At 41.2% G+C, this 27101-nt stretch overlaps 1 protein-coding gene across 1 annotated transcript; it reads right to left on the bottom strand.

Moving 5' to 3' along the window:
- Positions 1 to 6126: 6126 nt before the first annotated feature.
- On the bottom strand, positions 6127 to 26868 carry LOC118359606 (MAP kinase-activated protein kinase 2-like). The gene is made up of 10 exons (XM_035738139.2): positions 25974 to 26868; positions 10548 to 10687; positions 10411 to 10475; positions 10206 to 10285; positions 9974 to 10100; positions 9708 to 9783; positions 9473 to 9597; positions 9199 to 9284; positions 7924 to 8004; positions 6127 to 7682 (listed from the first exon to the last, which is right to left on the bottom strand). The coding sequence occupies exons 1-10, from the start codon at positions 26214 to 26216 to the stop codon at positions 7539 to 7541; spliced, it is 1167 nt and encodes a 388-aa protein (XP_035594032.1). The 5' UTR covers positions 26217 to 26868; the 3' UTR covers positions 6127 to 7538.
- Between the last annotated feature and the right edge of the window lie 233 nt (positions 26869 to 27101).

Here is a 27101-nt window from a genome sequence, read left to right as displayed (position 1 = left end):
ACATTTTCCACTAGCAAGTAAGACATTATACAATGGGTGGGTCTAATCCTGAATGCTGATTGGTTAAAACTGCATTACAGCCGGTGTCTATTCCACAAGTTACCATCGGCTAAATCTATGATGTTAGACCATCTGGTCTTCAACAACCTTGTTTTCCACCCCTCTCTCTGTTGTGCCTTGTCATTAACTCATCTTTAGCTTAGCAACAAGGGTTATGCCTTGAGGGTTAGAGATGCTGGTAAAGAGGTTAAGGTATGAGACCACATACAATCATACAAAACATGCCAAGGTATGACTGCAATCCATCAAATTAGACCTTCACACCAAAACATACTCCACTCTGTCAGAGCGCCTCAGGGAACAGATTTACAGCTTAGAAGCTTAAATGCAAGTTATAATCTTTAAACTGTGGAGAAAGTTAGCAAACGCCTTGACTGGCACCCATTCAGACAGATGACCACTATTCCCTAAAGAGTGTCCCTTTCCTCTATTACCTGGAAAACAGGAGAGAATTACCTGAATTATGCAAATGATCTCAAGTTCAATTTATCTGCATCCTCTTCAGCTGTTGAAAGAGAAAGTCAAAAACCAAAGTGGTGTTGTTAACACTTCACATGTAATTACCATTATCTGTTATCACAAACACAATGCCCTTCCATTGAATGGAGTATGTACATGACAAGAGCAATGGATGAATATTGGGTCTACCTGGATATTGCCAGGGCACTGATGGATTTACAGTATCATTGTAAGAAGAACTCTACTAGTGAGGTCAGTAATATGGGCTTACTTGGAAACAACCTCAGGTCTAAATCCATGACTTAATTCGTTTTTTGTAGATTAAAATCGCCGGTATATGTCCAAGTGTCTGCATCTAAACTTCAACCTCTGTGATAGGGTGCTGGCACCACATACGGTGCTGGCACCACTGATTGTGCCTGAGGTAGACTTGATAATTGGTCTCTCTGTGTGTAGTGAAGATTGGCTAGGGTTGTGAACAACATGACACCAAGCAGAAAGAATGCAAAGTGTTTCCTGTTTCAGTGCCTTGGTCCTTGAAGTTGAACTCACTATGATTTGGCATGAATATAACCAGCAGTAGGAGCCATCTGTGTCATGGTTTAATAGGGCCATACCTACTACCTCAGGTGCTTAGGTTTCAAACATGTACATGAAAAATAGGCTGTATATAATGCTATGTTCATAACCAAGTGAGAAGGTGGTATTTACTACATATGACTTGGAAAAATCCAGTTGAACGGCCCTCCAACAGGTAATTACTAGTGGGAAACTAGTCTATCATCCCTCAGCTCTGACGTCTCCCACATGCTGAGCTCTGACGTCACCTACTAGGGAAATTACCTCGATAACAGCATTTTAGGCAGTGAAATGCAACAAAACATTATAAAAGGTAATCTATACTAAACAAAAATATAAACACAACATGCACACATTCAAAAAATTTGACTCAGTTACAGTTCATAGAAGGAAATCAGTGAATTTAAATACATTCATTAGGCCCTGATCTATGGACTTCACATGACTGGGAATACAGATATGCATTTGTTGGTCACAGATACCTTAAAGTTGATCAGGCTGTTGATTGGGACCTGTGGAATGTTGTCACACTCCTCTTCAATGGCTGTGCGAAGTTGCTGGATATTTGCGGGAACTGGAACACTGTCGTACAAGTCGATCCAGAGCATCCCAAACATGCAGCATGGGTGACATGTCTGGTGAGTATGCAGGCCATGGAAGAACTATGACCCTCGCACCCCAAATGCACAATTGAGAGCATCCTGTCGGGCTGTATCACCACCCGGTAAGCAACTGCACCGCCCACAACCGCAAGGCTCTCCAGAGGGTGGTGCGGGCCTGTCTGTCCTCCAGGACACCTACAGCACCCAATGTCACAGGAAGGTCAAAAAGATCATCAACAACCCGAGCCACGGCCTTTTCACTGTTATCCAGAAGGCGAGGTCAGTATAGGTGCAACAAAGCTGGGGCCGAGAGACTGAAAAACAGCTTCTATCTCAAGGCCATCAGACAGTTAAATAGCCGGCTACCACCCAGTTACTCAACCCTGCACCTTAGAGGCTGCTGCCCTATATACATAGACATGGAATCACTGGCCACTTTAATAATGGAACACTAGTCACTTTAATAATGTTTACATACTGCTTTACGCATCTCATAAGTATATACTGTATTGTATTCAGTATATACATATACAGCCGAGCGGAAATGGAGGAAAACTCGCCTCCCTGCGGACCTGGCATCCTTTCACTCCCTCCTCTCTACATTTTCCTCCTCTGTCTCTGCTGCTAAAGCCACTTTCTACCACTCTAAATTCCAAGCATCTGCCTCTAACCCTAGGAAGCTATTTGCCACCTTCTCCTCCCTCCTGAATCCTCCTCCCCCTCCCCCCCCCTCCTCCCTCTCTGCAGATGACTTCGTCAACCATTTTGAAAAGAAGGTCGACGACATCCGATCCTCGTTTGCTAAGTCAAACGACACCGCTGGTTCTGCTCACACTGCCCTACCCTGTGCTCTGACCTCTTTCTCCCCTCTCTCTCCAGATGAAATCTCGCGTCTTGTGACGGCTGGCCGCCCAACAACCTGCCCGCTTGACCCTATCCCCTCCTCTCTTCTCCAGACCATTTCCGGAGACCTTCTCCCTTACCTCACCTCGCTCATAAACTCATCCCTGACCGCTGGCTACGTCCCTTCCGTCTTCAAGAGAGCGAGAGTTGCACCCCTTCTGAAAAAACCTACACTCGATCCCTCCGATGTCATCAATTACAGACCAGTATCCCTTCTTTCTTTTCTCTCCAAAACTCTTGAACGTGCCGTCCTTGGCCAGCTCTCCCGCTATCTCTCTCAGAATGACCTTCTTGATCCAAATCAGTCAGGTTTCAAGACTAGTCATTCAACTGAGACTGCTCTTCTCTGTATCACGGAGGCGCTCCGCACTGCTAAAGCTAACTCTCTCTCCTCTGCTCTCATCCTTCTAGACCTATCGGCTGCCTTCGATACTGTGAACCATCAGATCCTCCTCTCCACCCTCTCCGAGTTGGGCATCTCCGGCGCGGCCCACGCTTGGATTGCGTCCTACCTGACAGGTCGCTCCTATCAGGTGGCGTGGCGAGAATCTATCTCCTCACCACGCGCTCTCACCACTGGTGTCCCCCAGGGCTCGGTTCTAGGCCCTCTCCTATTCTCGCTATACACCAAGTCACTTGGCTCTGTCATAACCTCACATGGTCTCTCCTATCATTGCTATGCAGACGACACACAATTAATCTTCTCCTTTCCCCCTTCTGATGACCAGGTGGCGAATCACATCTCTGCATGTCTGGCAGACATATCAGTGTGGATGACGGATCACCACCTCAAGCTGAACCTCGGCAAGACGGAGCTGCTCTTCCTCCCGGGGAAGGACTGCCCGTTCCATGATCTCGCCATCACGGTTGACAACTCCATTGTGTCCTCCTCCCAGAGCGCTAAGAACCTTGGCGTGATCCTGGACAACACCCTGTCGTTCTCAACTAACATCAAGGCGGTGGCCCGTTCCTGTAGGTTCATGCTCTACAACATCCGCAGAGTACGACCCTGCCTCACACAGGAAGCGGCGCAGGTCCTAATCCAGGCACTTGTCATCTCCCGTCTGGATTACTGCAACTCGCTGTTGGCTGGGCTCCTGCCTGTGCCATTAAACCCCTACAACTCATCCAGAACGCTGCAGCCCGTCTGGTGTTCAACCTTCCCAAGATCTCTCACGTCACCCCGCTCCTCCGCTCTCTCCACTGGCTTCCAGTTGAAGCTCGCATCCGCTACAAGACCATGGTGCTTGCCTACGGAGCTGTGAGGGGAACGGCACCTCAGTACCTCCAGGCTCTGATCAGGCCCTACACCCAAACAAGGGCACTGCGTTCATCCACCTCTGGCCTGCTCGCCTCCCTACCACTGAGGAAGTACAGTTCCGGCTCAGCCCAGTCAAAAGTGTTCGCTGCTCTGACCCCCCAATGGTGGAACAAACTCCCCCACGACGCCAGGACAGCGGAGTCAATCACCACCTTCCGGAGACACCTGAAACCCCACCTCTTTAAGGAATACCTAGGATAGGATAAAGTAATCCTTCTCACCCCCCTTAAAAGATTTAGATGCACTATTGTAAAGTGGCTGTTCCACTGGATGTCATAAGGTGAATGCACCAATTTGTAAGTCGCTCTGGATAAGAGCGTCTGCTAAATGACTTAAATGTAATGTAAATGTAATGTATTCTACTGTATTTTAGTCAATGCCATTCCATATAAGAGATAATTGTTTTCCATAAACTTTGCACAGTGAGTAGTGAGATCACCGCGACGAAGTGAGATCAGAGAGCATGTCAGCCGTCCGGAACCGCCCATTTCGAGCAATCTGTATAAATGATGGGTTAAGAAAAAACGCACATTAGACCAGAAAGATGTGAAGCTGTAGCTGAACATTTAAAGTGATTTGAACTTTGAATCTCAACACGAGGTGGAGACGATAAACTCACCTCCCGGACGATCGCTGGTAAGGCTGATTAGCGGTCCGAAGAAAGTATCTTTGAAAGCGAATTTAAGTATGTACATCCTGTTACTCTGCTCAAACCATCGATACGGCTGGCTAGCCTATCTTCAAAGATGCTTCTTACAGAGTGAATGGAAGGAAAGTCAACTATGTAATTCTGTTCATAACTACACGACAAGTCACCGGATACCAGAGAACTACAAAGAAGGACAACAATAGAATCATTTTTGGAACCATTTTGGACAATCAGAGCCTTACAAGCGTGCCGCGAAAAGGCCCAACACCCTTTCCGTGGTGGCCCTGTTCACCGAGAGACCCCCGGCATTTCATGTAAATACATTTGTGATTTCTTACTCAAAGCGGGCGGCGGTTCGTGTGCAAGGTATATGGATACTGTATGAGAGTCGTTTCTGAATGTACCAATGTTAAGTCTCTGTCCCTCTCCCTCACTTCTTTAACAAGAATCAATGTTGTTGCCCACTAGGGACCTGTTTTCAGGTTAATACGTCTCCAGTCAATAACCAGTACAGTGTGTATGTTTATCCTGTGTTCTCACTTAATTAGTTAGTAAATAAATATACCAATTTGTGTAGTACCGAATCATAAGGCTCAGATTTTTGCAGATGCAAGGTTATAACTATTCAGAATGATATGATACGAGGTTATGATTGATAAGTTGACTGTTTATAGACGTGATAGGTAAAGAGCTTTTAGAGTTTAATTCGGTAGATGGTAACTCATTAAAGAATCACTCTCCTGGTGCCCCAGATCCCAATGAGTTAATTGTTACATGATTAATTTAAATCGGGTAACAATTAAACGTTGTTATTTATCTAATTAACTGTCTCCAGATTAATGTTAAAGTCAAGTTACAACAGTGGACATTCCTGCAGTCAGCAATTGCACGCTCCCTCAAAACTTGAGACATTGTGTTGTGTGAAAAAAACATATTTTAGTGTCTTTTTGTCCCCAGCACAAGGTACACCTGTGTAATGATCATGCTGTCTAATCAGCTTTTTGATATTACACTTGTCAGGTGGATGGATTATCTTGGCAAAGGAGAAAAGGAGAATTTGTGCACAACATCTGAGAGAAAAAAGCTTTTAGTGCATATGGAACATTTTTGGGATCTTTTATTTCAGCTCATGAAACATCGGACCAACACTTTTACATGTTGCGTCTGTATTTTTGTTCAGTATATTAATGTGGTTTTTGAATACTAATTTGTTTACAAGCATGGCAGCTGTACTTTTAGTTATGGTTGGCAATTATCCACTCAACGTTTCTCAATAGGTTCTGAAAAAGATCTGTGATTGGTCAAAATACCATTTAGTGGTAAAAATATCAGAATTGAGCTGCCTGTGTCATCCGCTCCAAGTCAAAATCATCCGCTCCAAGTCACGCATATATCAGAGGTTGACTGTATGAGGTTGAATGCTTGTCTTTCCATCTCCATGACAGCAGAGGGTGGTAAAGGGCTGTACAAACAGGAGAATGTCTTACATTGCCACAGTATGACATCAAGGCTACTTTAGGATTTTGGCACACCACCAGTCACATACCAATCAACACTTTCGAGAGTACAAGCGACTTTGTACGAGTTTTAATCCACAGTAAAAGACAGCCAGGACATTAGTAAAGCAGTTTGCGACTAGATGTGCTACATTTCATATGTGTACCGCCATACCCCCATGCATTACAATGGTGCCCTTACCGTCAGTGTTCCCCATCGCCTACCACAGCAGAAACCCTGAACAACACTATTGCTGATGTGTGGAAACCGATAGTTAGTGACACTGATGATGTTGAGTTCATTAGTGAGAATTCTCTGATAAGATATTCAAAAGAGTGCAATCAGCATTAATCTGTGACTTTCATCAGGAGAAGTGACGTGGGCTACACCATCTATGGGCTTTTGTGAGCTCATTCTATGGGGTGGATATTGGATAACAATGTCCCTGTGCTACTGTCTACCACAAGGTGGCTTGGATATTCCCTCACTGTCATCACATTGGGAAAAATCCAAATGAGACTAGTGCACAGACCTTGAATGTGTGTCAATCACTCATAACATCAATGGGAGGTGTGTGAAAAGTTAGGCTACGTGCACAGGTCTCAAGTAAGGATTCGGCCCAATGTCCTCAAGGCACACAGTCTTCCTTTCTAAACAGTCAGTCCACTTTTAATGGTGGTGGTTATAGCTCTGGCTACAGGTGTGTTGGCTAAGAAATCAAACCCAACCAACAATGAAAACCCATTACATTTCAGTTATACAATTCAAAAGTCCAATCTAAAACAAAGTAAAGAGTTCATGGCAAACAAAAAGTCCCACACAACAAATAGAAAATGAATACCGTTGGTGTGAATAAGTATATACAACAAATGACAACTAAAGCAATAACCTAAAATACATACAATTGAACAAACAGAAAACATTGCATCCCCCATTGTGAAGAGTTAACTAATGTGGCCCTTCAGTGCACAGGTAGTGTTTCCAGTGCATAGCAGGAAGAAAAAAAAAATAGACATAGCCATGTCCTTAAAGCACTGGTAACTACAGTATAACTGGATGTTTCCATGGTCTCTAAGCGACTTACCCACGACAGTATCATCATGAGAACCATGTGGCCAATACTGAGGGGAATCAACATTGAAGAACACAGAACAGAACAGAGATGGGTCAGATACTGAATTAGTTACAGTGCTGTCGGCTCGCATATAGTGATCAACAACAAAACCCACTGCCTCACAGATACCATGTGATAAACATCTGATCTCTTTGCAGACAAAAAAAGTTATTTACCTTGAATGGCAAAGTTTTTTAAAAAACGATTAAAGGGGGTAAAACGATGAGAATAAAACTGATAAAAATTAAGTTAAAAACTAAAATGGAAACAATTTTTCTTGAGATTCTGACTTTCACCCCTCAACAATCTCTGCTTGTCCTATTAGCTCTCTTTCACCGCATGAGTGTGTGTGTTTCACAGGCCCGGTGTTTCAGTGAGTGCTTTGTTTGCCTTCATTCTTCTCTTCATCAGCAGCGGATTGCTCGAGTCCTTGATGGTCTTGATTTTGATTTGCTCATAGTCCACTCTCATGGTTGCTAAGGCACTTGTCATTTCCTCCTAGTAACAAAAATAAAAACACTATTAGCATATCACAGAAACAATTACCAAATCATGTGTAAAGCACAGAGAAAATCCAAAGAAACAAATACGCAATTGTGTAGAGTGTTTGCTTCTATGTACAGTCTAGAGTAGAATATTATTGTACTCAATCAGCATGGAAGAGCCGTGTGGATCCAAGTCAGAAGCAGAAAGAACGCTATCAAATCACTACAGTGCCAGTGTCTGTGCATGTGTTCACCTTGACCTCCTCCCAGACGTCCTGCTCCTCCTGCAGCACACGGCTGGTGTGGAGAGGGGTTTGAGGGACCTCCATAGACTGCTGCAGGAAGACCAGCATGGGTTAGCATTAGCGGATAGCTTTAGAAAACACATTGTGTCAAACCAAGGCACGTTAATATAGGAGCAAACTGGAAATGTGAAAAGTATTCAGAAACTCTTGGAGGATACTTGATAAGTAGCGCTCCCGAGTGGCACAGCGGTCTAAGGCATTGCATCTCAGTGCTAGAGGCGTCACTACAGACCCTGGTTCGGTTCCAGGCTGTATCACAACCGGCTGTGATTGGGAGTCCGATAGGGCGGCGCACAATTGGCCCCGCCGTCACCCGGCCCACCCCGGGTTTACTATTAAGTAAAGATATAATAGAAAATTAATCAAGTAAAAGTCACCCAATAAAATACTACTTGACTAAAAGTATTTGGTTTAAAATATACTTAAGTATCAAAAGTAATAAAGTATAAATAATTTAAAATTCCTTATATTAAGAAAACCAGATGGCACTATTCCTGTTTTTTTTATTTATGTACGGATAGTCAGGGGCACACTCCATCACTCAAGACTTAATTTACAAACTAAGCATGTGTTTAGTGAGTCCTCCAGATCAGAGGCAGTAGGGATGACCAGGGATGTTCTCTTGATAAGTGTGTGAATTGGACCATTTTCTTGTCCTGCTAAGTAAGCATTCAACATGTAATGAGTACTTTTGGGTGTCAGGGAAAATGTATGGAGTAAAAAGTACATTATTTTCTTTAGGAATGTTGTAAAGTTGTCAAAAAGATCAATTGTAAAGTAAAGATACTGCAAAAAAACTTCAGTATTTTAAAGTATTTTTTTACTTAAATACTTTACTCCACTGCAAACCAGGCAGCACCATTTATTTATTTATTTATAGATAGCCAAGGGCACACTCCAACGTAATTTACAAGCGAAGCATGTGTTTAGTGAGTCTGACAGATCAGAGGCATTGAAATAAAAATGTACATTATTTTATTTAGAAAAATAGTGAAGTAAATGTTGTCAAATATAAATAGTGAAGTATAGATATCACAAAAAAGAACTTCAGTAGTACTTAAAAATATTTTTCCTCCACAGTGTATTGATTCTGTACATTTTCTTAATAATAACCTTGTACTATAACATTGTGATCAAAACACACTGCAGCAACAGTTGCTCAATGGGTGTACCACCTAGCCCAAAGGGTATATTAGGGGGAACACAGAGGGGTGCTGTGCTTACATTGATCCAGGGGTGGTTCATGAACTCTGTGATGCTCATCCTCTGGGTGGGCTCAGTCTTCAGCAGGTGGCGGATCAGCTGCTTGGCTGGGAGAGAGAAAACACAGGAAATCAGAGTTACAACTATTGTAAGCAATTCATACAGAATTAAAACTGCACCTATCCAGTGTATGTGAAATCAAAATGTATATTGTTTTTATACATAATTCCCATCAATGTCATGATATTCATTTTGAATTTGGCGCATATAAATACCCCTGGCTTTTTTTTATTACCTTCTTCAGACACGTCAGACCACTCTGGGTTTGGGAACTCGTACTGTCCGTTCCTGATGCGTCTCTTCATCCCTGGGGAGATGGCCAGGCCATGGTTGGAGTAGAAGGGAGGATATCCACACAGCCTGGGGAGAGAGGTGGAGAGGAACATTTACACAAACCAAACCATGCTACGTCCTGTAAATGCTGCTATTGGGAATTGATTCATGCTGTAAAACTATTTTGTATCACTTACAGAATATACATGATGACGCCCAGAGACCACATATCACAGGATTTGTCATACTTCTCTGGACCAAGAACCTCAGGAGCTGAGATAAAGGAGGGAAAAAAACCAAAAGACTAAATAAATCCAAGCATTATATTTAAAGAACATAGTAAATTAATGGCATTGAGATCTTCATGAATAATTACACCAACAAGATTTAGGGTGTATTATAAACCACAGAAACAGTAAGCATGTTGAACAGCAAGCATGCAGACCGAGGGGCATGCCCTTACCAACATAATAGGGGGTGTAGCATGGCGTTGCCAGGGAGTTGAGTGTGGTGATTTCTTTTGCAAACCCAAAATCGGTGAGTTTGAGGAGGGCGTCTGGCCTTTTGGAGGTGTACAACAGATTCTCTGGCTGAGAGATGAGAAAATAGCATTACATTTTTTTGACTAAACATGTACATAAAATTTGTTCTGCCTGAAGGCATGTACAGTATAATTCTGTTCAGACAGGCTTTACCTTGATGTCTCTGTGAGCAATATCAATGGCATGCAGGTACTGGATGGCTTCACCTATACTCTTCATAATGTCAGAGGCCTCTAGATAGGGGGTGGGAGAGAGGAGAAAGAGTTCAAGGCATAACTGAGCGAGTGAAAAGTTGAATACCAGTGGAGTGAAGGCAGACATTCAAACGGTCCAAAAATTTGGAAAAATATGCCTTTACCTCTTTCTGTGAACGCCTGGTTCCCTCGGTCTTGAATATGGCTAAACAGCTCACCGCCATCCATGCTAAAAGATAGAATAAACATTGAATAACATAGGCTAAAAGGATGTGTGTGTGTGTGCGCATGTGTGACCTACCACTCCATGACGATGAGCAGGCATTTTCTGCCCTGGTAGAGGTTCTCGTAGACGTCCATGATGCGTACGATGTGAGAGCAGGGCGACGCCCTCCAGTGCAGCTCTACCTCCCGACGAGCCTTCGCACAATCCTGCAGCATCTGAAGAGAGGGAGGAGATGAGAGAAGGGTGAGGATGGAATCAGAGGTTACAACTCATCTTCATGGCTTCTTTCTCATCACCACTGATTATAACAGACCGTAGGCTTTCTACATAAAAGTGAAAGCAATGTCAGACTGTCAGAATTACCGAGCATCAGAAGGGGATTTTTAGGCCTGAACTAATAACCAACAATGACGCAAGCTTATGGTAAACCACACAGAGCCGAGCTGCTGACATCTTTCAAAAAAGGTCACGTAGTCTAGATTTCTCCTCAACCGGTGACTAGTGTACCATTTCCTCAACTACTGAGGATGCATCAGGCCAGGGGTCTCAAACTTTCACCTTTGTTTCTAAATGAGAAACAGCGCAGTGGCTTTTCCACAATCAGTCATCAGTTTACTACGAGTTTAGAGAAGACCTCAATGACGGAACAAAAGCCTTCCAGAGGTAGTCACTTCATTGACTCTGCCATTCAGATCTGATTACGGCAGCCTCAGACATCATAACAACATTTCCCTTCTTCCCAGATGCTACTGCTCCAGAGGCAGCCTTACGCAACCTAAAGACTTTACTTACAACTTTGGATTGCAAGAACAATACCATATGAAACACCAAGCTGGTGAATAAGGTAAAGGCTTAACCCTCGCTGTGCCTGCTGCGACAGGCTAGTAAACAAAACACACATTGGTAAACACTTTACAGTCAGATGCATTAATCAAAGAGAATCTTGGATTGGCATCAATTCTCCAACGTGTTCTTCCTCCAGATTAAGCTGGCTGTAAACTATATTACTTTAAGTGGATAACGTCCACTAGCCTGTGTCACATCCTGAGACTTGAACAGTGTAGAGGCCAGTTAACAGTGACATGTAGCAGAGCAGTTTCATGGTAGGGAAAGGCTTCAGGAACACACACAGAGACAGACTGACATTTAAAAAATATAACTGACAGTGTTTAAGCAACATGAAATGTTAATGAAATATTTTCATATACACCCTCAGGGCTTCTAAGCTAACATATGGAATTGTTTTAAGATGGTCATACCTTGGGCTGTGGCATTCACAAAATTTAATCAGCCGGTGATTGTCAAGCAAATAACGGTCGGTCTCACGGTAACTGACCGTTAATGAACACATTAAAACATTAAGCTTCTACTGGCTTACACACAAGCCACTGATGAAGACCTTTGGAACATCTACATTTTAAAAGTATAATACAGCCATGTTATATATATATATAGCCTACACCTACACAAATTCATTGCTAATGTATATTTCAGAAGAACATAATTGCATACTCTGAGTTGTCCTTGTTAGGTCCTGATCTGGCTACGCCAAATGGCTGTGTGCTGCACAATTTTAGCAGACAAGATTTGCTTAGAATTCAGTTGCATTAGATTGAACAAAGCGGAATAAAATATAAAAGGATATTTTCCCCAAACGATTTGAGGATGTGCGCACATGCGGCTATTCTGTGAAATAGGTATTCCTCTTTATGCTTAATTTAGAAATATTTATGTAACTTTAGTTGTTCTACAAATGTTGGGCTATATGTTGATTTTTTATACATTGTAAGGCTGTATGATGAGACTAATGACGATTTGAAAAGTCGCTTGAAAAGCATGTTTTTTGTGCAGGTTTTACACTATATCAGTCACTCATTCACAATTTCACAAGCACTTGATAATGCCTAGAATCTCACGGCCGCATCCCCTTTGTGTGGCTGTAAATGCACCCTAAAAATGTTTTTATTTTATTTTTTAAATCCATGCCTTTAGGGCCAGTGGCCGTTGTGCCCTTCTCCCTGAGTTCTTCACATTTCTAACAGGCTACAAGTGAAGGCAGACACATCGGGAACGCAACTACGTGTTCTTATCCAATTCCAAGGTGCATATTGAAGATATTGGAGAAAAAAAAAGAGAAAAAAACAACTGTCCACATTTACTTTGTCAGCGAACAAGATGAGTAGGCCTAACGAATAGCAAAAACACTAGCTTAATTCATTCCACTATCCCCCATAGTACAAAGGTCGACCTATTCTATTCTGTCCGAGAAATAAATATTCCAAACATAGTCTGGGACAGTTGCGGAATGCGATAGTTCCCAAATTAATACAACCTCTAGTATAATTATTATTATTTTTTAAATTAAGCAATGTGGCTAACGCAACAGATCAAAACGTTTAGCTTCAAATGTCTTCACATTATACGCGCAGCAATACACACATTGTAGTTGGCTATAAGCGCGAATGTTCCATTAGCAGAAGACACAATTATCAAAAGTGACATGCAATTCGGCATGTAATGGCTTTTATAATGAAAAGGTGTGTTTTTGTGGTGAAAATCTTTCCCAAAATTGAAACACGTGCTGCTTATTTAGGCCAGTTATGCTCTACACCCATGTAAAGCAGATTAATGTACTTCATTTTAAGAAGTTATTTGGCCACTTTGTATCACTAAAGCTTATTAAAACATTTCGGCCTATGGGCTTGCTACATGAGGTGTGTGACTATGACTAGAAAAAGTCACAAAAATGCATTGTTTCTTATGCTGGGCATCATTCACAAGTAATATATAAATTAAGGGTGACAATATTAGCCTATTTTAATCTCGTCTTTACATTTGTTTTGATTTAGAATGGACCATTATCATGCACCTCTATCGAAACCGCCAGTGGAAATGTCATTATGCACTTAATAGCGAATGGAGGACACTTTTCCCTGTGGTTTATTTTCATACCAGCCAGGTAGGCTATACTCCCGTTGTAAATTAGAAATTCACTTAACATTATGAAAGTAAGAGAAATAAATATAGAATGCCTAGTCTATAGAAAGTTGTTCCCCCTCTTTTTAGTAGAGGCCATCCCTCTGTTCTCTCGCACAATTACATAGACTATTGAAATGTTGCGCAACATGAGCCCTCATGAAGTGTTTGATTAGATTTTCGTAACATTTGCATTGATGTCAGGGACAATATGATTAGAGGGACAATAGCAGTAAAGTAAAATACTTAAGTAGTACTTTAAAGTATTTTTACTTAAGTTGTTTTTTGAGGTATCTGTACTTTACCATTTATATTTTTCACAACATTCCTAAAGAAAATAAATTTACTTTTTACTCCATACATTTTCCCTGACACTCAAAAGTACTAGCTACATTTTGACAGGAAAATGGTCCAATTCATACACTTATCAAGAGAACATCCCTGGTCATCCCTACGGCATCTGATCTGGCGGACACACTAACCACAAATGAGTCATTTGTAAATTATGTCTGAGTGCCAGTACCAGGCAGTTAGTAGCCTACCAAACTTACTAATGACCATCAGCAGCAGCAGAGCTTGGAGAAGCCTAATTACCATGACTAAACAGTCACATGGAATTTGACTGCCTTCATGACCGCAGGTGTGGTGGTAATACGGTCACATCAACAGACCTAGTCAAGCTAACATTGTGGGCTAAGGGTTAAACATGGCAATAAATCATTTCTTATCCAAGACCTGAGTCTATGAAGAGCGGTGTGCCATAGCCAATCAGAGATACAGTAGGCCTTTATGCAAATAAGCCATTGCCACACAGGCCTGCCATCAGTCACTTTGAAATGGACTGTGTGTACAGGCAGTAGCAACAGCACAACTTTAGCTCAAAGGCATTTGTGAAAAGCCACAAAATTCACCCGAATGGATTTCTGCAAATACCACAGGAGTCCCCTTACATTTGGGAACTTTACAGCCCTATTGATCAAACCACCATGAAAAAGGTTGGCTCGCTCTCCCTCAGGTACGCATATCAATTAATGCAAGCCAGAGTGAGATGAGTCAAACTAACGAGTGAACATTAGACAAACCCTCTCAATCTTTTCAGCTAGTCAAAATTGCACTGATAAACAATGGCGTAGCCTAATCTTCCTTATGCAGCTTCCCTGCCAATGCGTGCTTGTCCGGGCAATGCATGCTTGTCCCGCCAATGCATGCTTGTCCCGCCAATGCATGCTTGTCCCGCCAATGCATGCTTGTCCCACCAATGCATGCTCTTCCCAAACCATGTTTTGACAACAATGTGAACTTGCCTGCTCGCCCATTTGATTGATGCCAAATACATTGGATTGACAACCAAAGTTATTTTTTTTAAATAAATTTCCTCCAGTGTCAGTAGGCTCGGGGATAGAAGAACAGGAATAATGAAGGTCATTTAAATGTAGTTAGGCCGTGACTGGCCTCACACGCCAGTAAAGTAGATGGTGGGGTATGATCCCAGCGTTCCTCACAGTGGCAGTCAAGCACCCAAGCTAACTGGCTAAAGTTGGCTAGATACTTCCAGACAAAGGAGAGAACACCTCACTGATCATTTCTCACCCTAGCAGAGCTGGTTAGCTGCTAACATGTTACTAACTCGCAACACTGGCTGAATGACCAAATGGATAGCAGTCGTTCAAGTGCAGCATAGCTAGCAAAGCGATTCACATTTCTTGCTAGCAAACCAAATGACACCTGCATCTCTAGCTGTAGCCACCGAAAAACAATGAGTGGAAAAAGTGGGTCACTCACCCAGTCCTCCAATGACATGACATCCTCCCAGCAGCTAGCTAGCTAAACGGTAGCAAGCTAAAAACACAGAGACTAAGTAAATAGCTACAAAAATAGATATGCTAGCCTATTAATCATGTTATCACTGCCCTTGCTAATTTGATTGTATTGACATTCACAGCCTTCTTTACATTCCTCTGTTTTTCTGACAAACAGTGCATCCCAAATGGGTGGAGGCAGCAAACAATGTACCAGTCCAGCTGTAATTTACAACCTGATATAAGCTATTTTTAAAAACCTCTTATAAAAAGTTGGTTTAGCAGCATAAGCTGGGAATTTGAGGTCATGGACAATTATGATTGTCTTTGATATTTGCTAAGTACTTAAAGTGGAACTGACAGCGTTTTAAGGCTCTTCTGGAATGTAAGACCAACACTATTCTCCTCAATAAAGTATTGTATGAATGTGGGATTATCCAGTACCATTGACTTAATGCAACTCGTCCTTTATGCACTAAACCAGAACATGCAGAAATTCGAAGCAACTAAAAAGTAGGAAAATTGATTTTACAAGTGAACAGCACTTATAGGCTTAAAGAGAGCTCGCACTTAATGCATGTTGGAAGTTTGAGGCCCAAGGTGTCAGTGGTGTTGTGTCCTCCTGGCTGTTTACTGTGAGAAATAGGCTTGGGCGATATACTGTTTATCAGGGTATTTCAAAATACCAACTGAATGATTTTCAATACCGGGTGTGTGTGCTACGCCCCTGCTTATAACTAAGTTATTTATAACTATAAGAAATCTAAGATGTTAAAGCTCCAGCTATGCATTTGGTTTGCTAACTTGCTATCCAAGTGGCTAGATGTCAAGGTAAAGCATCTCGGCAAAATTGTTGTGTGCATAAAAAAAGATCCATCCATAGTACCAGTCAAAAGTTTGGACAAACCTACTCATTCAAGGGTTTCTTTATTTTTGCTATTTTCTACATTGTAGAATAGTGAAGACATCAAAATTATGAAATAACACATGGAATCATGTGGTAACCAAAAAGTGTTAAATCAAAATAGATTTTATATTTGAGTTTCTTCAAAGTAGCCACCCTTTGCTTTGATTGACAGCTTTGCACACTCTTGGCATTATCTCAAGTAGCTTCATGAGGAATGCTTTTCCAAAAGTCTTGAAGGAGTTCCCACATATGCTGAGCACTTGTCAGCTTCTTTTCCTTCACTCTGCGGTCCAACTCATCCCAAACCATCTCAATTGGGTTGAAGCCGGGTGATTGTGGAGGCCAGGTCATCTGATGCAGCACTCCATCACTCTCCTTGGTCAAATAGCCCTTACACAGCCTGGAGGTGGGTTGGGTCATTGTCCTGTTGAAAACAAATTATAGTCCCATTAACCCCAAACCAGATGGGATGGTGTATTAATGCAGAATGCTGAGGTAGCCATGCTGGTTAAGTGTGCCTTTAATTCTAAATTATTCACTGACAGTGTCACCATCAAAGCACACCATTACACCTCCTCCTCCATACTTCATGGTGGGAACCACATATGCAGAGATCATCCATTCACCTACTCTGCGTCTCACAACAACACAGCGGTTGGAACCAAAAACCTAAAATTTGTACTCCAGACCAAAGGACAGATTTCCACCGGTCTAATGTTCATTGCTCGTGTTTCTTGGCCCAAGCAAGTATTTCTTATTGGTGTCCTTTAGTAGTGGTTTCTTTGCAGCAATTCGACCATGAAGGTCTCATTCATTAAAAGTAATGATGGACTGCCGTTTCTCTTGGCTTATTTGAGCTGTTCTTGACATAATATGGATGTGGTCTTTTACCAAATAGGGCAATTTGGTAAAAGCATTAAGAAAAGAATTTGCACAAATGTACTTTTAACAATGCACACCTGTTAATTGAAATGCATTCCAGGTGACTACCTAATGAAGCTGGTTGAGATAATGCCAAGAGTGTGGAAAGCTGTCATCAAGGCAAAGGGTGGCTACTTTGAAGAATCAAATATATTTTGACAATTTTTTGGTTACTACATTATCGCATGTGTTATTTCATAGTTTTGATGTCTTCACTATTATTCTGCAATGTAGAAAATAAAGAAAAACCCTGGAATGAGTAGGTGTCTGAATTTGACTGGTACTGTATATAAAATTGAAATGTAATGGTGGCCCTTGTGTGCACTTCCAGTAATACCGTATACCCGGTTTGATACAGAACCAGTATGAGTTATGAAAATCTGGATACCGCCAAACCCTAATTTGTAGCCTACCCACTTGCACATCAACAAACAAGTGTCACTCCCTGACGTCATTCAGTATCCCTGGGAGGAGGGGGCTCTGTACAGCTGGCACTGTCATTCCCTCAGCATAACACACACCAACCGCGCGCATGTACCCACACACGTCAGACATGTTTATGGGCCACCTGAGCCTTGCAATGAGAACTACAATGCGCAGAATAAATATCAGCCCATTGAGAGAAGCAGGAGATTGAAATTCACTCAAGAGTTTTCCCTGTTAGTTAACACTATCAATGTTTCCCTTCACAGTGTCAATTGTGATTGAATCAATGCAATATTAGCCACGTTCAACAAAACATACCGAAACAAACTATACAAGAGATGTTGTTGTCGGCAGAAGGCATAGGATTCTATTGCACACAATTCAGCCTGTACTCTACACAGACCAGTGCGGCATAGCCAATCAGAGCTGCAGTAGGCTTATATGCAAATAGACCATTGCCATATATGGATCTGTGCCATTAACTTTTTTTGTGGCCTGTTTACAGCAGTGGTCCTACAAATTGCATAAAATGTGCTCATTTCTAGACATCTTTGAAAAGCAAGTCAGGTAAAGACCTGGTTTGTCAAGGGCAGTGTTGTATTTTGAGACAGACTTGAATAAACTAAGTAGCCAATAGACAGAGGGGTAGCATAATGTGTCTGATTCTGTTTTTTATTTTAGTTCTGTATTTTGTAAAGTGGTTTCATGCAAACCAAACTTGTCGAGTCACCTTGTCTGAAGGACAAGCGAATAAACTGGTTAATGTCAAGCCTGCATGTTTTTTTTTTCTTCAAATGTCTCATGGAATGTTTATTTTACCTTTATTTAACTAGGCAAGTCAGTTAATAAAGAACAAATTCTTATTTTCAATGACGGCCTAGAAACAGTGGGTTAACTGCCTGTTCAGGGGCAGAACGACAGATTTGTACCTTGTCAGCTCAGGGAATTGAACTTCTTAATCACTAGTTAAGTACATATGGTTGATGATATTACTAGTTTATCTAGCTTGTCCTGCGTTGCATATAATCGATCCGGTGCCTGTTAATTTATCATTGAATCACAGTCTACGTCACCAAATGGGTGATGATTTAACAAGCTCAATCGCGAAAAAAGCACTGTCGTTGCACCAATGTGTACCTAACCATAAACATCAACGCCTTTCTTAAAATCAATAGAAGTATATATTTTTAAACCTGCATATTGCCTGCTAACATGAATTTCTTTTAACTAGGGAAATTGTGTCACTTCTCTTGCCTTCTGTGCAACAGAGTCAGGGTATATGCAGCAGTTTGGGCTGCCTGGCTCGTTGAACATGTGTGAAGACCATTTCCTCCTAACAAAGACAGCCAACTTCGCCAAACGGGGGATGATTTAACAAAAGCACAATCGTTGCACGAATGTACCTAACCATAAACATCAATGCCTTTCTTAAAATCAATACCCAGAAGTATATTTTTTTAAAATCTGCATATATAGTTAAAATAAATTAATGTTCGCAGGCAATATTAAACTAGGGAAATTGTGTCACTTCTCTTGCGTTCATTAACGCAGAGTCAGGGTATATGCAACAGTTTGGGCCATCTGGCTCGTTGCGAACTAATTTGCTAATTCAATGACATAACATTGAAGGTTGTGCAATATAACAGCAATATTTAGACTTATGGATGCCACCGGTTAGATAAAATACGTAACGGTTCCGTATTTCACTGAAATAATAAATGATTTGTTTTCAAATGATAGGTCATTAATATGGTCAAATCTGGAAACTAAGGCTCGTATTTCTGTGTGTTATTATAATTATGTCTATGATTTGATAGAGCAGTCTGACTGAGCGGTGGTAGGCAGCAGCAGGCTCGTAAGCATTCATTCAAACAACACTTTACTGTGTTTGCAAGCAGCTCTTCGCAATGTTTATGACTTCAAGCCTATCAACTCCCGAGATTAGGCTGGCAATACTAAAGTACTTATTAGAACATCCAATAGTCAAAGGTATATGAAATACAAATGGTATAGGACCATTTCTCTATAATAACACCAACCTAAATATTCTTACCTGGGAATATTGAAGACTCATGTTAAAAGGAACCACCAGCTTTCATATGTTCTCATGTTCTGAGCAAGTAACTTAAACATTCGCTTTTTTACATGGCACATATTGCACTTTTACTTTCTTCTCCAACACTTAGTTTTTTCATTATTTAAACCAAATTGAACATGTTTCATTATTTATTTGAGACTAAATTGATTTTATTGATGCATTATATTAAGTTAAAATAAGTGTTCATTCAGTATTATTGTGATTGTCATTATTATATATACACACACACACACATTTATATTTTTAAAAAAACTGTCATTATTATATACACACACTTATATATTTTTTCAATTGTCAGATTACATCGGTATCGGCTTTTTTGGTCCTCCAGTAAATCGGTATCGGCATTGAAAAATCATTTAAATGTTTTTTTTTGTTGTTTTTTTTTTAAATATTTTTTATTATTATTATTTTTTTTTATTTTTTTTTATTTTTTTAAATCGGTCAACCTCCAGTTATTTGACATGTATAGTTTTTGACACGCAAACGGCGTTCCATAGAAATCCTGGTTGAGAATGAAACGACTGAACAAATGAACAACGAAACAGCACAGCAATATGTTTTACTGGTAATGGGGATATATGTAAATGCCAACAAAATAACTTTTTGGTCAGTGTGGTGTGAGTAAACTTTATTTAACTATGCAAGTCAGTTAAGAACAAATTCTTATTTACAATGACGGCCTACCCCGGCCAAACCCAGATGACGCTGGGCCAATTATGCGCCGCTCTATGGGACTCCAGACCACGCACAGCCTGATGTGATACAGCCTGGATTTGAACCAGGGACTGTAGTGACGCCTCTTGCACTGAGATGCAGTGCCTTAAGACACACACACATGGACGCAGCGGTTTAACTATTTAACTGTACTAGAACGCTTAAAAAGGTCACAAATTAGAAAAATTGGTTATATCGGTATTTTTTTTTTTGGCAAAGAAAATAATCGGACATCGATATCGGCCAAAAATGTCATGTTGGTGCATCACTAGTCACAACATCTATATTTTTTAGATGTGACAAATGTTCCGCCCAAATAATTTTTGGCACCGACCAAATTTCAGGTCTACTGAATATATATTAATTTATTTTTTAATAAGTGGAGACCACTACCAGCCCAGTCAGTTTTAATCGTAAGATTTAGTATTCTGCTGTACCGGTTAGCTGATAATTCATACAGGCAAAAACAGGAAGGAGTCTCTTCCCTCCTCACAGACAGCCTAGCCATTGGCAGAGATACGGGAAGAATCTTCCCTCCGTAAACCGACAGGCATTTGCAGACAGGGAAGAATCTGCTCTGCTTACACAACAGCCCCTGAAAGGACACTGTCGGGAAGGGCAATGTTGTTCCATTTCTAGCACAGAATCTCTTGACACACATATATACACACACACAGCAGGCGATTCATACAGTACTATGCTCAAGAGACCAATTGATAAATCAGAGGCTAAAGCACATACAGATCTGAGGCTAGGCTAGTAGGCAAACACCTATCCAAAGAGGGAAAGGCCATCTAAAATAGTGGTTCGTCATTCCAGGGAGGTCTCTCCTCTGGTTTGCCAGTCTCAGGACACCTCCCCAATAAACGCTGAGTGTCTGTGTGGAGCATGGTGCTGTACGAATCCAGACCGAATAATCCTCCAGTCATCTCTGGACTCTTGCGCCAGGCTACTTTTAGAGCTCAGACACACAGGAAGGACCGTCAAAATGTTTGCAGTACTCTGTACAGAGTGTCAGCAGTCGATGTCTTTTGTTTTCATACAGCAAAGACCTTAAAGTCGTCAGCCAAAGCCCTGTTAAAATACTTCAAACCAGGTGGCAGTAGCATTATTTGGCAATGGATGTCTGTGTTGCTTTAGGGTCTAGTTCCCTCAAACTCAACTCTGGACCTTGAAGCCAGTTCCTCAGCCTTTCTTCATTGTTCTCCTCTAAAATCCAGGACCGATTTAGACCTGGGACAGGTTGATTTAATTATCAGATAGAACAGAAAACCATTAGGATCCAGTCCTCGTAGGGTACGAGTTGAATATCCCTGGTCTAGTCAATGTTTGCTAGCAAGCTGATATATAACAAGCTAGCGAGATCACAAAGAAACAATTATATTCAATATCCATAATCACATACAGCCCATATATACATTTTTGCTAACATTAGCATGACTCACTAGCTGTTGTGCTGACAATGCATTGTCTCTTGGCAGCCAGCTACTTCATGGAAAATAATCTATTGTGATTTAATTATGTTACTAGCTACAGTGGCCAGATAGCTAGCTTGGTAAAGCATTGAGTGTTGTATGCATTGTGCTGCACTTACCACCCCATTCATTTCATAAGTAGTGTGTGTCACTACCGTGCTCAGTTAGCAAGCTAACATTAGCTAGCTAATAAACAAACATGATTAAAAAAATCATTCAAGGACAAAACTCCTTAGACATAAAAGATGTAAAGTACTGCTCTAGATTTTTTTGCAGCTTTATTGTTTTAGTTAGAACAATGTCAGCTCCCCCACGCGGAGATTCACGCCCTTTGATTGGCTCAAAGTCAAGTTATTGGCCACTGCTGAGCATTGTGAATCCACAAGTAAAAATAGCAGGTTCGTCGGTACACAGCAGGTACATGTTTTGTTCTAGCAAAAGAAGGCCTCTCTACTGTGATGCACCTACCAAGTCTGATTCTCAGGTTGTTTTATGCTTTAGACATGGGCTTTTTCTCCAACAGCCAATAGTATTAGGACGGGCCAAGCAGGGAAAGAAGAGACAGCAGGGATGGGGTTACGAATAGCAAACCTTTCAGCTTCAGATCGTAGAATAACTCGACTTTGAGCGACTAAAACGCACCAATTCCGCATGTTCTCTCTGTTGTTCTTTAAAGAAAAACAAGATTTCAATCTGGGGGGGGTTCGATGTGGCAGTTAATGGTGACATAGGAACAAAGCCAGTATCACTTCCTCAAAATCATCAGAATGAATCTAAGATACCTAAAAAAAAAAAATGCATTTTAAAAAGTAATTAATTGAAATTTTTCCAGAGGTTTTAGTCACTCAATTTTACATCAAGTAAGTGCATAATGCTGCTGGGCTGGTCTGTCCTACTGTCTGTGCGTTTTCCGGTAGGATTGTATAGAGCAAAATCACCGCAGCTGTGTATCCTGGTGTTAGTGGGCCAGTGAGCATTGTCAAAATCAAAACCCAACCCTGGAGTAACTCATGACAAAACTACATTTTGGATGAAACTGACTAAAATGATGCTATTTACTTCGTAGTCAATTTTGACACTAGAATAAATGTTTGTCTAATATCGATGCCACATAGGCCGTTTTTGATCAGAAAAGGCTGTTTTTTGCTTTCAGTTGCGCTTTAAGGTAGAGTAAGAACAAAGCAGTGGCCAATTACTCAAATGTTGTAAAGGGAACATGTGCTCTTCTCTCTATCCCCATTAGGCCTAATAGTATTAGCCTGGCCCGGGCAGTGGAGGAAAGGGTGTAGACTAAGTCTAAAAGCAAAGCGTTCATACTCAAGACTTTGGACGCAGTAGAAAAGGAAGGATTTGAGAGGTCACAAATATTCAGAGGCTCATGATCTTGAGTCTTTATTCAAATATATAAATCTTTAGCCTTATAGACTATATGGGAAAGGAAGAATGACATCTGTTCTTGTGCAATTCTTCCTAAAGGCAATTTGTAAAATACAACACTGAATGAAGCCCTTCTACAGCATACCATCTTAAGGGGCCTGACAGTCAAAGCCCTGGTCACAATTAGAGCTGGGGGGGATAAACCGAAAATGAATGGCAACGACCACTTATCGTGAGCATTTTCCTGATATCGTTCATTACAATATGTAGCCTATACTAGAGAAATGTGAAGTTCGAAATAAGCTTGCTAATATGGGTTGTTGTTAATGGGAAAATTCATGGCTACCATCAAGTAGTATTAAAAAAAAATGTTTTAAAGTTAAAAGTATCATTATTAATTCTGTCAATTTATTGCAATATGGATCTCTGTCCATATCACCGAGCTAGTCACAATACAACATTACAAGCTGATCGATAAACCCATATACCAGAGGTGTCAAACTCATTCCACAGAGGGCCGAGAGCGGGTTTTCGCTCCTCCCTTGCACTTGACAGATGAATTAATTTCACTAATTAGTAAAAACTCCCCATACCTGGTTGTCTAGGGCTTAATTGAAAGGGAAAAACCTGCAGACACTTATTTTTTTCAATTTAACTAGGCAAGTCAGTTAAGAACAAATTCTTATTTACAATGACAGCTTATGCTGGGCCAATTGCGCGCCGCCCTATGGGACTGCCAATCACAGCCTGGATGTGATACAAGCTGGATACTAGGCCCTCCATGGAATGAGTTTGACACCGCTGCCATATACATATCTGACACCTCATCCTCATCTCCACTGCAAAGTCAAGCTGTGCTCAGCATCACAATGCCACTAACCCCAGTTGCCCAATCAGAGCAGGAGGAGGGGGATAAATGCATCAGGGCTGACCAATAGATCCCAGAGGAGCAGACTGAGGAAATATCTGGGGAAGTTATCAATTTTCAATTATCTCTGCCTGAAGGCTAACACTGGGGCTCAGCAGGCCGAAACACTGCCCTGAGGGGCAATGAAAGAACATAAGACTGTGTCTGTGAGATGAGGAGTGTGTGAGGTGAATGGAGAGAGGTGGCAGGATGCTGCTATTGTTTAGGGCTTATCTGGGAAACCTAGAAATCAGCATGGGACATCTGTTTGTTTCAAGTCTGTCAATGATCTAGAGATTATTTTAGGGTTGACAAAGAACAATGCACTGAAGTGAACAAATGAGTGGCATATGAGTTTCTGAATTTCAGAAATAACAGTTGTCATACATTTTTTGAAAAACATCAGCCTTTTTCTGCAAATTTTCCTGGGAACCTGTTATAAAAGCTGATAGCACAAAAGAAACAGATGAGTTTTATTCCAAAACATATTTTCACAAAGAATGGATTATTCGTGACTCATTGAATCTGACAGTTGCTGAATATGCCTGTACCTGAAGCCCAGCCTACTAAGTCAATAATGTCAGGGCAAAGACACAGAATTACTATTTAACTGTGTTATATAAATAGGCCGACAGATCAATGATGTGTTAGACACAATGTACTTCTATTTTTCAGAATATTTAATAAACAATGACAGATTTTTTCTGCTGCACCGTCTCTATGTCATTCACAATTTTTTTTGTACTCCCTTTTCTGTAGAAGTTACTGCTAGTTAATAGGATAAGTCAAATAATGGCAGCAGAAGACCTTTTGTTAGTTTCCGTATCTGCTTCAGGGTAGACAAGAGGCCAGAGCTATTTGGGGACCAGAATGACAGCTGCGGTATGACGATCACGAACACCAGCAAAGAAAAGCCCTGGTTGAAAGCAATGTTGACACTAAACAACAGCACCAACTAGGCCTAAATACAGACATTCAAATAGGATCAGAAAGTTTTCCCATTTTAAAGTGAGAGGAGCGGCTGACCTTAACGTAAATCAAGAGCAATGATTTGCTCTATCAGCCATCCTGATGGTCGGATATGAATCATAGGATTTGTAGTGTAGAGTCAGGGCCTCAGAGGAAGTGGCACCCACAAGAGATTAACTAGGCCTCAGAGGTATTCTGGTCTGATTTCTTTTGAGCAGTATAGGAGTAAACAGATTTCTTTCTCACTCAAATGGAATTGAAAACTTGAACACAATCAAATGTAAATGTACTCACACTGAAAACGTCAGTGCAACAGACCTATTACACTTCAAATCTAGGTAAAAAAAAAAAAATCTAGGCTTAGGCTATATCACATTGATAAAGAAAAGGAGAGCTGCACACTCAGATGCAATACATGTATAACCAACCATGACAGGGTCGAAATGTTGGTTATAAAATGATTGCATCAGAGCTCCTAGTGTGGAGCTCTCCTTTTTCAAATATTATACTCCGCTAGCCAGCGCCGGTGGCTAAACAGGTGTGCGTTTCTCTCGCCTTCAGATAGATCAATCACATTGATAACATTATATGGTAACAAAGTTGCAAGTGACACTCGTGAACTTATTCAACTGCCACGCTGGAAATGGAATAAGGTGGTGCATTGTGTGCTTTGAAAAGCGTGGGTATGTTGAGGAATTCCTGAGCATTTTTTTCTGTCCAAATGAAAGACCTTTTACAGAATGGCAGTACAATACCATAATTGGTCATTCATAAGTGGGATGGGGGGGAAAAAATAATCATACTCGATTGAGTTCTCAAATATGCATGGCTATAAAAGCCCCATTCTTTAAAATGACATTGTTTCACTTGGACGGTTTAAGTTTTAGTATACAGTCTCAAAATCACAAGAATGCACAAAACACATTTACCTTCAAAGCGTATTTATCTCCACTTCCTTTTTGGAATATCTCCAATACTTTCCCATTTATGCCCATGCCAAGGACTTGACTTGTAACTTTGTAGTCGTCAGTTATGGCATTCTTTTTTATCTGAAGAGGGTTGTGGGGTTTGACGAAAAACGGAGGAAAGGGGGCAGAGTTCAGATTTGGCGCTTGCTGTTGTTGCTGGTTCGGAAAGGCCGGTTGGTTCTGGTTCTGAGCGTTCGATAACATTGTTCTGATTTGGTTTGAGAGAGCGGGTTCACTTACAACAATTCCAATTTTACCGCAGGGAAATCCTCAGTTAAAAATAGTGGTTTCCTAATGCTAGCTACCTGCTGATATGTGGTCGAACTCGCATGCTAACGTTAGCTAGTTATACAATCACAGTGCCAATTTCCAGTCGAGACTCAAGTGGCCTTAAAATAACTTTAGTTAGATTACTATCTAACACGCTTATTGGTTAAGCTACTTGCTCATGAACCGTCCCTTAATATTCAAAGTTATCTCGCGACAAAGCTAACGCTCCGAAGCTTCTAAATTCATTCGTTTCGACACTCTACCACCTGCATTGAAGTGAAGTCATCCACCAGAAATAGGAGGAGCTTTTTTTCGTTAAGCATCCGCTTTCCGTTCTTTGAACATGTGTTTAAGCTTGTCCGGTATGTCCAGTATCGGTGGCCTTTCTATATTTTCAAGGTAGCTCCCACTGAATAAAATCTTCAGACTTCAGTATCGAACGTCTCAGTCGACACGACTTTCAGGTTGTATCTTGTTTGTTTTTTTCCCCACTCTCGCTACGGTCATGTCATAATGACCTCACAAGTTTAACTCGCTCGAGACTCGAATCTCCGGAAGATCTCCATTTCTACCTACTTGCGCCTTCTCTCCGCGTATCCTTCTCAAAACCCATTGGACAAGAAAGCCATAAGTCCCTCCTCTCTGATCGTCTCCTCCAATGGGTTTCGAGAAAGAGAAGAGAGGACGCGAGGATGATGCGATAAATATACATTTGAGATCTTCCCACAGATTGGATATTTTAAAGGCCAAGTGCAGTCAAAATTCAGTTTAAAGGACCTTCACGCTTCGGACACACCGACAGCTTATGGCATTTTGGTA

Source organism: Oncorhynchus keta, chromosome 27 (genome assembly GCF_023373465.1).
Source record: "Oncorhynchus keta strain PuntledgeMale-10-30-2019 chromosome 27, Oket_V2, whole genome shotgun sequence".
NCBI lineage: Eukaryota > Metazoa > Chordata > Actinopteri > Salmoniformes > Salmonidae > Oncorhynchus > Oncorhynchus keta.
The sequence above is the reverse complement of the archived record's forward strand: the minus strand, read 5'-3'. Positions and strand labels throughout refer to the sequence as shown.